The sequence below is a fragment of the Peromyscus maniculatus genome, chromosome 15, assembly GCF_049852395.1.
Source record: "Peromyscus maniculatus bairdii isolate BWxNUB_F1_BW_parent chromosome 15, HU_Pman_BW_mat_3.1, whole genome shotgun sequence".
Taxonomy (NCBI): domain Eukaryota; kingdom Metazoa; phylum Chordata; class Mammalia; order Rodentia; family Cricetidae; genus Peromyscus; species Peromyscus maniculatus.
Genome location: NC_134866.1, coordinates 79,140,952 through 79,155,165, shown reverse-complemented (window position 1 = coordinate 79,155,165; position 14,214 = coordinate 79,140,952). Strand labels below are relative to the sequence as shown.

General features: G+C 43.9%; 2 protein-coding genes across 5 annotated transcripts in view; both read left to right on the top strand.

Annotated features, from left to right (window-relative positions):
* LOC102903994 (baculoviral IAP repeat-containing protein 1e-like) overlaps window positions 1-5,181 on the top strand; it is a 30,647-nt gene extending 25,466 nt beyond the window's left edge. For both annotated transcript variants that reach the window (XM_042261702.2, XM_076552132.1), the window contains exons 14-15: window positions 951-1,115; window positions 2,890-5,181. In XM_042261702.2, coding sequence (XP_042117636.2) covers window positions 951-1,115; window positions 2,890-3,254 — 530 coding nt within the window. In that variant the 3' untranslated portion in view covers window positions 3,255-5,181. The remainder of the gene's footprint in view (window positions 1-950; window positions 1,116-2,889) is intronic.
* The window catches only part of LOC102904309 (baculoviral IAP repeat-containing protein 1b-like), a 55,855-nt gene continuing 42,619 nt past the window's right edge, over window positions 979-14,214 (top strand). Inside the window, exon 1 of one of the 3 annotated variants that reach the window (XM_076552131.1) lies at window positions 979-1,115. The gene's annotated coding sequence lies outside the window, so the exon portion shown is untranslated. Of the gene's footprint in view, window positions 1,116-8,297; window positions 8,410-14,214 lie in introns of those variants that run through there. The other 2 variants (XM_076552129.1, XM_076552130.1) reach the window with 2 other exon arrangements.

The window sequence follows — 14,214 nt, the reverse complement described above, 5'->3', positions numbered from 1 at the left end:
ACTGACCTCTTAGGAGAGAATTTGATCATGATAGTACTGTGTTATGTCGTTGTCTGGCACACACTCCAAATATGCCAAGTCCTTTCTGTTTCATGGTTTCTGGAATACATACTAAAACTTCTATTTAAGGTCAAGAAACTATGACTCAGAATCAACAAAATGATAAGTATAAGAAGAGTTTAGGTACTTTGACTTAAGAATTGATTGTGAAAATAATGGGCTTTCATGGGAAACACTCTAACAAGTTAAATAAAGGAAAGAGAGAATGCAGATATGGGGTCCAGAGCTGTGTCTTCACAATGTTTCCCAAACTTACCATGCATACAGAGAGCCTGAGTTTACCCTTGCTTTCTCTTCTCTTCATATAGACACAGGAACAGGGTGTGTGTGGACGCATGCATGTGAGTTTTGTTTATGGGGAGATTAGATGGGAAATTCAGTGTGTTAAAATATCAGGGACAGAATCAGGCACCAAGATGGTGACTGGCATATATCACATGGTAGTTGTGCCAAAAAGACACGGAGTATAATGAGTGCTAAGTCTCCGCACTGTGGAACAAAGAATTTACATGCATTGAAAGGGCAGAATGGGACAGCCAGATGGATTCCTCAGAGGGATTAGAGGAGGTGGGATGGCGAGGGAGGGGGCCAAAGTCTCTCTGCAGTTAGGAGAGTGACCTGCAGTGGAGGCCCTGCTTTAGAAGAGAGAGCAGAAATGGACAGACAGCCTGGACCTGTGTGAAGAGTCAGGTGGGGGAGGATGGAGGAGCCAGCTGCAGAGAGCAGCAGGGAACAGCTGTGTGCTGACCCCTTCTCCTTTCCTTGGAGAGGACAGTGATGAGGAGGGCCCCTGCTAGGTGGGGCCTCCTAGACTGCAGAAGGTCTAGGTCATCAGCTGCTCGCTCATGCCGGGACTACTACTGAGGATGGCTTTGTGGTGTCTCCCACAGCCCAGGCTCTGGGTTCTCTCAGGAACCTGGAGGAACTGCTCCTTCCCAGTGGGGACGGGATTCACCACGTGGCCAAACTGATTGTCCGGCAGTGTCTGCAGCTTCGGTGTCTCCGAGTTCTTGCCTTTAAGGAGACCTTGGATGACGACAGTGTGATGGAAATCGGTGAGTTCCCCTCAGGGAACGGGTTTCTCCTTGTGTGGAAGCAGTGGCTTCATTGGAGCTGTCTGCTTCGAATATCTAGTATGATAAAGTCTTCCAAACCAGGGGCTGGAGAGATGGCTCAGAGGTTAAGAGCACGGCCTGCTCTTCCTGATGGACCTGAGTTCAATTCCCAGCAACCACATGGTGGCTCACAACCATCTGTAATGAGATCTGGTGCCCTCTTCTGGCGAGTGTGTACATAATAAATAAATAAACAAACAAACATTTAAAAAAAAGAAGGCACACATGTGGTATACATACATACATGCAGTCAAAACCATTATACACATAAAAGGAAAAAAACTAAAAAATTAAAAAAAAAAAGTCTTCCAAACTGTTCCTCATTTCCACCACCACACTGTTTCATCTCGTGTCCTTCTGCAGACAGCTTCATCCTGTTCTGACTGGGAAGGTCAATAGCCTTGTTTTTATTTTTTCAGACAGGATATCTTTGTAGAAACCTGGCTATCCTGGAACTTGCTCTGTAGACCAGGATTGCCTTGAACTCACAGAGATTTGCCTGCCTCTTCCTCCAGAGTGCCGAGATTAAAGGCATGGGTTACCACATCCTGGCCTTGAAATGAATTTTTTAAAAATTGCCTACCTTACTAAGACTTTTAAAAACATTTATTTATTTGTTTTTCCATTTATTTATTGAGACAGACCGAGGGGGAGAGAGAGAGAAAGACAGAGAGAGAGACTGTGCTGTGGCAAGTATATAGAGATCAGAGCTCAATTTTGTTGGTTCTCTTCTGCAATGTGGGTTCCACGGATTAAACTCAGGACATCAGGTTTGCCCAGAAGATGCCTTTACCAGCTTAGCCATCTCACCATGGCAACAGCATCCATTAGTCCATGAACAGCTGACAGGTTACTCCTGGCCAGCGTCTAATTCACAGTTAGAAGACAGCACTTGCACACACCACAGAAGCAGATGAGTGTACAGTGTGATATACAGAGTAAAGGAAACCAGGGGACGATAGGCCATGGAAGGGGGAGGACTGAGCGTTCCTCTAGTCCTTCCAGAGGAGTCTCCATTCAGGGACTGAGGAATACCCCTGACTATCACAGATGATCCCTTAAGGACACAGTGGAAACACTTTCTTAAGTCCTCTGTCTTAAACTCAAGCTACGACATGGTTCTGGGTGAAATCAGCCCTAGTGCTTCCCTGATTAGGGAAAAGTGGGTAACAGTTAAAAACAAACCTGAAGCTGGATTAGATCTTCACTTCCAAAGTCATGGGTCCATGGCCATTGAGCACTCACCATGTTTTGGCTCCATTTCCCTCAGAGCACCTGCTCTCAGTAACCAGGGAGTCCCTTCTGGGCTTTAGGTGGAAGACACTGTGGTAGCCAGTGAGAGGACAAGCTGTTAGGATTCTGTACTCTGCAAAAATGGAGACGCTGTTGCCACAATTTCTCAGTTCCTTCTACTGTAACTTCCCTTCACATATGTCCTTCTGTGAGACCAGAAGAGAAGTCCACTTTGCCATGGCAGCCAAAGCTCTGTGAACTCAACTTCCTGACCTCTGCTTCCTCCAAACTGCTTGTGCTTTGGCCAGGTGGTTTCCTATCAACCAAGCAGCAGTTTAGAGCTTTCAAAGAATGGTCTCTTAAAACGTCATGTTGAGCATTTCCCACTTTCATCATGGTGGGTGTGGGAGTGGTACCAATAACTTGTCACCATCACTGAAGTCCTCAGGATATTCTTTTCATAAATGTTTTTGTTTTCCAGCCAAGGGAGCAACCAGCGGAGGTTTCCAGAAACTTGAAACCTTAGATCTTTCAATGAATCACAAGATTACAGAGGAAGGGTACAGACATTTCTTTCAAGCCCTGGACAACCTGCCAAGCTTACAAGTGCTCAACATCTGCAGGCGAATCCCAGATTCCATCCAAGTTCAGGCCACCACGGTCAAGGCTCTGAGTCAGTGTGTGTCCCGACTGCCCAGCCTCACCAGGCTTGAGATGCTCAGTTGGCTCCTGGATGAAGAGGACATGAAAGTGATTAATGCTGTGAAGGAGAGACACCCTCAGTCCGAACGCTTGACTGTCTTATGGAAATGCATAGTGCCTTTCTCTCCTGTCATTCAGAAGTAAAGGATGCAGCCAAAGGCTACCAGTGGTTCTAGAAACCCAATTTTCCAATGCATCTCACTCCAGCTGAGTGTGGCATAATGCCGGAATTTAGGACACTGAGGCAGGAGATAGAAGCGTGGGTTATATAGTAAGACCATTCCTCCAAACCAGAACCAATACCAAACCATTTTACTAATGATTCCATGTACAAGACTGCTCATTAACTATGGAAGGCTGATAATTTTTCCATTATTTTTATTTTATATGAATGGGTATTTTTGCCTGCATTTATGTCTGTGCATCACATGGGTGTCTGGTGTCTGCAGAGGACCAAAAAGTGTATTGAATCCCCCAGGGTCTGGAGTTATACATGGTTGAGGGTCTCCATTTGGGTTCTGGGAACCGTACCTTTGTCTTACAAAAGCAACAAGTGCTCCTAATCCCTGAATCACCTCTCCAGCCCAAGCCCGATGATTTATTAAAGCCTGCATGCCCATCATTGAACTTAGGAGCTATGATGAGCTATCCTCATATGGTCCTTCTGTCTGAAGACTAGATCTTCACTCAAGTTCATTCCTAGAACCCTCCATTGCCAAGGTCAACAGGAACGAGCAGGGAAGGGAGCACTGATCTATGTAGAAGCCATAATATGAAGGAGTATTTGATGAAGGTAAGAAATGGCCAGTTTAAGGATGACTGCGTTCCACCCATGATGAAGCATGGGTCGATTTTAGCACAGGATGCAGACGACTCTTTCCAGAGATGCTCTTTAGTCTTTCTAGGGCTTCTGTAGAGTCACCAGCCTTGGTGTGGCCATGCTTGCTCACACCATCTCCCATCCATTGCCAATGTGAGGAAGAAAGTGGGCTTAGAGAAAACTGCTTTTGTTCCAGAGGCTTTTGAGAGCTTTGCATGTGATGTAGTGGTCTCATGGTTTTCTTAGGAATCCACGGTACTTGGTATATATGATTCTATCTAGTAAGCACGTCTAGATGTATTCATGTGGTAGTTTGAATAGGAATGATCCTCATAGGCTCATATATTTGAATGCTTGGTCATCAGGGAGTGACACTATTAGGAGGTGTGGCTTTGTTGGAGGAAATGTGTCATTAGGGGGTTTCAAATGTTCAAGCCAGGCCTAGTCTCTCTTTCATTATTCTGCCTGCTGATCTGGCTGTAGAACTCTTAGCTACATCTCTGGCAGGCAGCCATTTTTCCTGCCATTGTGAAAATGGACTAAATCTCTAAAACTGTAAGCCAGTTCCAGTTAAATGTCTTCCTTTATAATGTTGCCAAACATCATGGTGTCTTTTCACAGCAAACAAATATTGACTAAGACAATGAATTAACTTGATAATGATTTATCTTATCAAAATGTATATTGAAACATCACTATGCACCTGCCTGGTATACTTCAAATATACATACTGTTGTGGGATATTTGATCACACTCTGAACCCCAAGATTGCATTATTTATTTAGAAAAACCTGTTTCAAGGTATGGTGTGGTTCAGCCCTAGCTCATACCTTTAATCCAAGAGTTTTGTGCTTGAATGCTGTAAATAGGATTAAATAAAGTGTGGGAGCCCACAACTGACTCAGTTTTCCAGTTTGAATCTGAAGTCTATTCTGAGTCAATAGAGTTCAGGCTTGTTTGCTCCAAGGCTGTGAGAAAGTCCTGATTAGCCCGCAGAGTCTCCTTGAAGGGCTGTGAGAAAGTCCTGATGAGCCCACAAGAAAGAACACACTATCTAGCTAGATGTAGGCTGCTGATGCCAGCCACAGGTACCTTGAGATAGAAAATGAAACTGCCTGCTCCTTGACACAAGGCAGGATAGATAGTGGCTGAATGCCTGTGCTGTGCATTGTTCTACCTCTGTCCTGCAAAACTGTATACAAGCTGGCTGTGAAATAAACTCAGGGCTGTCCGGCGTTGACCGGCAGACCTCTGGACGCTTCTGTCTTCTTCATTGTCTCTTCAATCCGCACACCTCTACCCAGCTACCCAGCTGACTGTCGGCAGGCCCTGACAATAAAGTCAACCATAGGTCAAGAGGTGGAGCAAGCAACCACTTTATAGGAGGTGAACATAGGAAAAATGATAACGAGTAAGAGGGAGTCAGGAGGATGGATAGAGACACACAGGAAGTAGAAGGGAGGCACATTCAGTGTGAGGAGTTTTGTTTGAGACAGCACAGGAGAAAACTCTTATCGGGGGAAGGTCAGCTGGGTGCTTTCTCTGCCTCTCTGGGCCAGCAGAGAAAAAAATTAAACAAACAAACAAACAAAAACCCAACTACACACATCTGTGAAGGATTTTTTTGATTGGATTATTGGAGATGGGAAGAGCCACCCTGATTCTGGGCCATACCTTCTAGTGTCAGCCTACATAAAAGGTATGAAAGATGGATGCCTTTGATTTTTTTTCCTGCTTCCCCTCTTGTTCACTGGAAAATCCATCTATCCTGTTGCTGAGGCATTCCTTCACTAGTTAGAACTTACTTCTTTTGAGATTCCAGTACAGGCTGAAGACCAGCTGAGACATCCAGCCTTGTGGACTGAATAGTCATTGTTGAATTGGCTAGACTGGATCAAAGCCACTAAATTCATATGTGTGTGTATACATATGTATTCTATTAGCTCTGTTCCTTAGAGAACCCTGACTAATAGACTTACTCTCAGTGTTTTGATGAGTTATGCATCTCAACATCGACTGCTACTGGTGACAAAAAGAAGCTTTTCTGACTAAGCTTGAGAGTAGGCCAGGTCTATAAGTATAAACGTAATATTTAGAAGACCTTCAACAACATGACCAGTCGACAAAAGAACAATAGTGGTATCTACCCTAGGGTCTATGACCTCTCTAGGCGTGAGCTTTGGATGAGAATTACAAAACCAGGCAGGAAATTTCCTTAAGCAGAGTGGCTTCAAATCCAGTCAGAATGAGGTTTGTTACCCCATAACAGTCACACCACAATTATACCAGGGAGGGCATCTTATCTAGTGGAATAGTGATGCAACATGCAGGGACAAGCGCTGGGTCAGATCATTGACATCCTCCCCACCCCCAACTCCCTGCAGCCTGCATAGCATCTTCTGGCACTATAAAAGCTATCTAGTAAGGAGGAAGGTTCTAGTCAGTTTGAGATTGATTGATATCCTGAAAGAAAAATATCCATACATAGTCTTGCTTGAGGGCCTTTGTGGCTGTCATTTCCTTTTCCTGGGAAGTTTTCACATCTTAAGCAGGGTTCTCTAAAGGATTGGAACTGACAGAATATATAAATATAGGTAGATAGATAGATAGACAGATAGATATGGATATATCCATACATCCAAATACACTGGATTTATGAGATTGGCTTACAGGGTGTAGTCTGGACAGTCCAAAAATGGCTGGCTTACACTGTGTGATCAGGAATCTGGTGGTTTTTCAGTGTAGAATGTTGGCTGTCTCAGTAATGCTGACAGTCTGGCACTGAAGTCCTGGAGGATTCCTGGAGAGCTGCTGGTCTTTAGTCTACATTTGAATCATGAAAAAGTTGGTTCTACTACCAGTGAAGGAAAGCCACAGAGGCCACAGGATAGATGAACCTGCCAGAGAGTGAGGACAAGCAAAAAGGAGTTTCCTATTTCCAGGTTCTTTTATCTGGGCTGCCATCAGAGAGTACTCGCCACCTTTAGGATGCGTTTTCCTGCTTCAAATAACCTGATCATCGCCTTTAATCCCAGCACTCGGGAGGCAGAGCCAGGCGGATCTCTGTGAGTTCGAGGCCAGCCTGGGCTACCAAGTGAGCTCCAGGAAAGGCGCAAAGCTACACAGAGAAACCCTGTCTCGGAAAAAAAAAAAAAAATAACCTGATCAAGTAATTCCTTCACAGGAATACCTAGAACTTGCATTTTATTTGATTCCAGATGAGGTTAACTTAACAACCAAGATTAGCCATCCCACTATGGTTTGAGTGTTCTGTAAAGGGTCCTGTGTTGCAATGGAATATCCTTTGGAAAAATCAAGGAGTGAGAACTTCGTTGTGTTTTGAGGTGGGATCTATGTAAGGTGATAAGAATAAAATCATTAAGGTGAAGATCCCATTGGATCCTGGTGGCTTCCTAGGATAGATCAAAAATGGTCCATGTGCACAGACACATGATGAGTAAAATCATTTTAGAAAATTAAAGAGAAAGAAGATGACAAGGAGGAGAGTGTGGGAGGCAGGTATTCACACACAGATGTTAGTGGAGGAGAGTGTGGGAGGCAGGTATTCACATACAGGTGTTAGTGGAGGAGAGTGTGGGAGGGAGGTATTCATATACAGATGTTAGTGGAGGAGAGTGTGGGATGGAGGTATTCATATACAGATGTTAGTGGAGACAGTGTGGGAAGCAGATATTCACATACAGATGTTAGTGAAGCAGAGTGTGGAAGGGAGGTCCTCACATACAGATGTTAGTGGAGGAGAGTGTGGGAAGGAGGTATTCACATACAGATGTTAGTGGAGGAGAGTGTGGGAGGCAGGTATTCACATACAGATGTTAGTGGAGGAGAGTGTGGGAGGGAGGTATTCACACACAGATGTTAGTGGAGGAGAGTGTGGGAGGGAGGTATTCACACACAGATGTTAGTGGAGGAGAGTATGGAGGCAGGTATTCACATACAGATGTTAGTGGAGGAGAGTGTGGGAGGGAGGTATTCACATACAGATGTTAGTGGAGGAGAGTGTGGGAGGGAGGTATTCACATACAGATGTTAGTGGAGGAGAGTGTGGGAGGGAGGTGCTCACATGCAGATGTTAGTGGAGGAGAGTATGGAGGCAGATATTCACATACAGATGTTAGTGGAGGAGAGTGTGGGAGGGAGATGCTCACATGCAGATGTTAATAGAGGACACTGTATCCTGGCTTATGCTGTGCTCTGAATGTGAAAGGTCTCCTACAAGCAGCTCATGTGTCTGAACATTTGGTTTGCAGCTGGGGTGCCATTGGTAAGATGTTGGAATCTTTAAGAGGTGGAGCCTGGGGAGGAAGTGGGTCACTGGGGACAGGCTTGAGACTTTATAGCCTGGTGCCACTTCCTGTCATTTTCTCTGTGTCCTTGCTGCTGATGCACTGTGACGGGCTGACTTCCTGCTCCTGACACCAGGTCTCCTGTGCCCCGGTGGAAATATATCTTCAAACTGTAAGCCAGAATAAACCTTGTTTTCTGTGATCTGCTTTTTCAGAAAAGTCACTACAGGCTGTTCTAGTGAAAATGAAAGCAACTAAGCAAAGCCTTAGGCTGCCAAGTCATGGCCAGTTCCTTCTTCTGTACAGGGAGGGAGCAGGATGCTAGAGTGGGGCGATTGTGTCCATAGATAAGAACATGACCTTTGTCTCATGATCATTAAGGAGACCGTAGTGGGGGACTATCCAGAGACAACTGTAAAAATAACTAGTCACAGAGTAGAGTAGCCTGAGGATTAACAGGTCTCCAGAGGGACCATTGCAGGTCATTTCATATGCCAGTGACATGGATTTCTTTTCATCTTATTAAGAATAGTCAAACGTGGTATCACTCACCACACTAGGGTACTCCTTCTAGATATTGTCTGATGAGTGAGTGTGTCTGGTCTTAAAAGATTTAACTTGGCCAGGTATTGTTGCACACGCTTCTAATCTGAGCACTCAATAGGCTGAGGCAGGATGATGTCCACTCTGAGGCTAACATGGCTATAGAGCAAACAAAACAAAAATAAATGAAAACCTCCGGTTTGCTACAGCTTTTGCCAAAATGTAGGGAGGTAGGCAAATTCCAAATGAATGGGATAGATGAAACATCTCATGGAGGATCCACGTCTGACTCTACCCAAAGGTGGATTTGATATTCTTTTGAGAGTATTGCAATGTGTGGATTAGTCATATGCTTATACAAAGGGGATCCTAGTTTTGTCTTATTTAAAATTTTTTGATAACTTCATATCTAAGGGCTGTATTAACATCATTTCTACCCTGCCCTCTTTCATCCTACCTAACTGCCTCTCAAATTCATGACCTCTTCTTTATCACACACATGTATATGTAAATTAATTTAAATTAATTAAATATGTATATATACATATATGTAAATTATACACTTGCATATATATGCATTTTAAAAACATAAAAGAATGTTCCAGCGCAAGGCCCTGGGTTCAATCCTCAGCTCAAAAAAAAAAAAAAAAAAGAATGTTTCTTATTTCCTTTCCAGACATCCTTAGTGTTATTTCCCCTCCTCCCTCCCATCCCCTCTGCATTCTCCTCTCTCTTCCCTGTTAAAGTCCCTTCCATTCCCCCTTTTCCTTCTTCATAGCACGTGTCCTACTAGAGATCTCTCGAGATCCCTCCCCTCCCCTTGTACCATGGCTCTTTCTTCTTTCCTGGTTTTCACAGTTATCCGGGGTCTGTACTCACATCTAAAGATCCAGAACTAGGAACCACAAAAAAGAGAGAACATGCAGCATTCATCTTTCTGGGTCTGGATCAACTCACTTGGTATAATATTTTCCTTTTTTTATTTTATTAAAAATTTTTGTCAAAGGCTTTTTCAGCATCTAATGAGATGGAAATCAGTATGGTGGTTTCTCAGAAAATTGGAAATCAATCTTCCTCAAGACCCAGCTATACCACTCTTGGGCATATACCCAAAGAATGCTCAATCATACCACAAGGACACATGTTCAACTATGTTCATAGTAGCTTTATTTGTAAGAGCCAGAACCTGGAAACAACCTAGATGCCCCTCAACTGAAGAATGGATAAAGAAATGTGGTACATATATACAATGGAATACTACTCAGCAGAGAAAAACAATGACATCGTGAGGTTTGCAGGCAAATGGATGGAACTAGAAAATATTATCCTAAGTGAGATAGCCCAGACTCAGAATGACAAACATGGTATGTACTCACTCATAAGTGGATACTAGATGTAAAGCAAAGGATAACCAGACTGCAACCCACAGCTCCAGGGAAGCTAGCTAGTAAGGAGGACCCTAGGAAGGGCACATGGATAGCTCAGTGATGGAGAAATGGATGAGATCTACATGAGCAAACTGGGGGTAAGAGTGGGTAATGGAGGGCAAGGGACGGGGGATGAGAGCTTAGAGGAGTGGGAGGTTTGAGCTGGAATGGGAACAGAATGGGAGAGCAAGGGAAGAGATACCATGATAAATGAAGACACCATGGGAATAGGGAGAAGCAGAGTGCTAGGGAGGTTCCCAGGAATCCACAAGGATGACTCCACCATAGACTACTGGCAATAGTTGAGATGGTGCCTGAGCTGACCTACTCTGGTGATCAGATGGCTGAATACCCTAACTGTCATCATAGAACCCTCATCCAGTGACTGAAGGAAGCAGATGCAGAAATCTATGGCCAGGTCCCAGGCAGAGCTCCAGGAGTCCAATCGATGAGAGAGAGGAGGGATTCTATGAGCAAGACAAATTGAGACCATGATTGGAAAAAGTACTGAAAGACCCTAACCCTTCAGGCTTACACCCCCCAAACCCCAGGAGAATAAGGAACTAAAAAGAAAACTAGTTCCAAGGGCAACCTGACTCAGCCATTACTCAATCTCCCCTGCAATGTAACAATGTAAAGAGATTTCTGTTAAGAGATGTGCTCAACTGTGACTGGGATAGTTGCAAGTGTTCCAGGAAGGACCACTGTGACTTTTGTGTAAACTCCACTCCCGCCCTGATACCCCCCTTGAAGTTTCAGGAAGAATGTACATGTGGATGTGACTGTACCCACTCTGTGATCAGACCATGATCTTGCGAAACGAAATTGCATGGGAATTGTAATCTTATGGCTTTTGTGGGTTTTTCCTTTAAAAGCCCCCATGTAGCTACAGTAAGATGCGACTCTTGCTCTCAGGACAAGAGTAGCCCGTCTGTACAGTCCCTTCAATAAAAACTCGTGCTGTTGCATCAACTGGACTAGAGTCTGGGTTCTTGGGGTGCCCACTTGAGACCCTAGATTTGGGGTCTAACAGTACAGAGACAACTAGTCAAACTAGTGGAAACACATGAACTGTGGACCAATAGCTGAGGAGCCCCCATGGTACTGGACTAGACCCTCTGGAAAAGTGAGACAGTTGTTTAACTTGAACTGTTTAGGGGCCCCCAGGCAGTGGGATCAGGACCTGTTCCTAGTGCATGAGCCTGCTTTTCAAAACCTAGTGTCTATGGTGAGCCTTGGTGCAGGGAGGAGGGGCTTGGACCTGCCTCAACTGAATGTACCAGGCTCTGCTGACTCCCCATGGAGACCTTGCCTTGGAAGAGGAGAGAAAGGGGGGTGGGTTGGGAGGGAATGCTGGGGCGCTGGAGGAGGGAGAACAGGGGAATCTGTGGTTGGTATGTAAAATGAATAGACAATCTCTTAATAAAAAATAAAAAATAATTTTTAAAAAATTTTACATACCAACCACAGTTTCCTCTTCTTCCCCTCCTCCAGATCCATCCCCAGATCCTCCTAACCCCACCCCCATCCACTCCTCAGAGAGGGTAAGGCCTCCCATGGGAAGCCAACAAAGTCTGGTATATCAATTTGATGCAGGACCAACCCCCCCAACACACACATCGAGGCTGAACAAGGCATCCCTCATAGGGAATGGGCTCCAAAAAGCCAGTTCATGCACTAGGGATAAATTCTGGTCCCACTGTCAGGGACCCCACAAACTGCCGAAGCCACACAACTATCACCCACGTTCAGAGGGCCTAGTTGGGTCCCATGCAGGTTCCCCAGCTGTCAGTCCAGAATCAGTGAGCTCCCATGAGTGCAGGGCAGCTGTCTCTGTGGGTTTCCCCATCATGATCTTGACCCCTCCCCTTGCTCATATAATCCCTCCTCCCTGTTTTTGACTTGACTCCAGGAGCTCAGCTCAGTGCTTGGCTGTGGATCTCTGCATCTGCTTCCGTCAGTTACTGGATGAAGGTTCTATGATAACAATTAGGATAGTCACCAGTCTGATTACAGGGCAAGGCCAGCTCAGACACCCTCTCCACTATTGCTAGGAGTCTTAGCTGAGGTCATCCTTGTGGATTCCTGGGAATTTCCCTAGCACCCGGTTTCTCCTTAACCCCATAATGGCTCCTTCTACCAAGAGATCTCTTTTCTTGCTCTCCTTCTCTGTCCCTCCCCCAACTCCACCATCCTGTTCCTTCATGTTCTCATCCCCCATAAGCCCTCCTCCAGTTTACCCAGGAGATCTTATCTATTTCACCTTCCAGGGTGATCCATGCATGTTCTTCTTAGGGTCCTCTTTGTTATCTAGTTTCTCTAGGACTGTGAATTGTAGCCTGGTTATCCTTTGCTTTACATCTAGTATCCACTTATGAGTGAGTACATACCATGTTCGTCTTTCTGGGTCTGGGTTACCTCACTCAGGATGAGTTTTTTTTTAATTCTATCTATTTGCCTGCAAATTTCATGATGTCATTGTTTTGTTTTGTTTTTTAACATTGAGTAGTACTCCATTGTGTAAATGTACTACATTTTCTTTATCCATTCTTTGGTTGAGGGGCATCTAGGTTGTTTCCAGGCTCTGGCTATTATGAATAATGCTGCTATGAGCATAGTTGAGCAAGTGTCCTAGTGTTATGATTCTGTATCTTTGTGTATATGCCCAAGAGTGGTATTACTGTGTCTTGAGGTAGAATGAGTCTCAATTTTCTGAGAAACTGCCATACTGATTTCCAAAGTGGCTGTACAAGTGTGCACTCCCACTGGCAGTGGAGGAGTGTTCCCCTAAGCTGTGATCAGTGTTTTTGATCTTAGCCATTCTGACAGGTGTAAGATGGTATCTCCGAGTCATTTTGACTTGCATTTCCCTGATAGCTAAGGATATTGAGCAATTCCTTATATGTCTTTTGGTCATTTGAGAGTCTTCTGTTGAGAATTCTCTGTTTAGATCTGTACCCCATTTTTTTAATTGGATTATTTGGTATTTTGATGTCTAGTTTCTTGAGTTCTTTATATATTTTGGAGATCAGCCCTCTGTCAGATGTGTGGTTGGTAAAGATCTTTTTCCATTCTGTAGGCTGTCATTTTGTCTTATTTACCTTACTATGTCCTTTGCCTTACAGAAGCTTCTCAGTTTCAGGAGGCCCCATTTATTAATTGTTGCTCTCAGTGTCTGTGCTACTGGTATTATATTTAGGAAGGGATCTCCGGTGTTCATGCCCATGTTCAAGGCTACTTCCCACTTTCTTTTCTATCAGTGTAACTGGATTTATGTTGAGGTCTTTGATCCACTTGGACTTAAGTTTTGTGCACGGTGATAGATATGGATCTATTTTTCATTCTTCTACATATTGAGATCCAGTTATGCCAGCACCATTCGTTAAAGATGCTTTCATTTCTCCGTGATGCAATTTTGGCTTCTTTGTCAAAAATCAGTTGTTCATAGGTGTGTGGATTAATGTCAGGGTCTTAAATTTGATTCCATTGATCCACTTGTCTGTTTTTATGCCAGTACCAAGCTGTTTTTATTACAGCTCTATAGTAGACTTGAGGTCAGGGGTGGTGATGCCTCCAAAGGTTGCTTTATTGTACAGGATTATTTTGACTATCCTGGGTTTTTTTTTGTTTTTCCATATGAAGTTGAATATTATTTTTTGAGGTCTGTGAGAATTGTGTTGGGATTTTGATGGGGATTGCATTGAATATGTAGATTGCTTTTGGTAAGATTGCCATTTTTACTATGTTGATCCTACCTATCCAAGAGCATGGGAGTCTTTCCAGTTTCTTTTATCTTCTTCAATTTCTTTCTTCAAAGACTTAAAATTCTTGTTCTTGTCATATAGGTCTTTCACTTGCTTGATTAGAGTTACCACAAGATATTTTATGTTACTTGTGGCTATTGTAAAGGGTGATGTTTCTCTGATTTCTTTCTCAGCCCATTTATCATTTATATATAGAAGGGCTACTGACTTTTTTGAGTTAATCTTGTATCCTGCCACATTCCT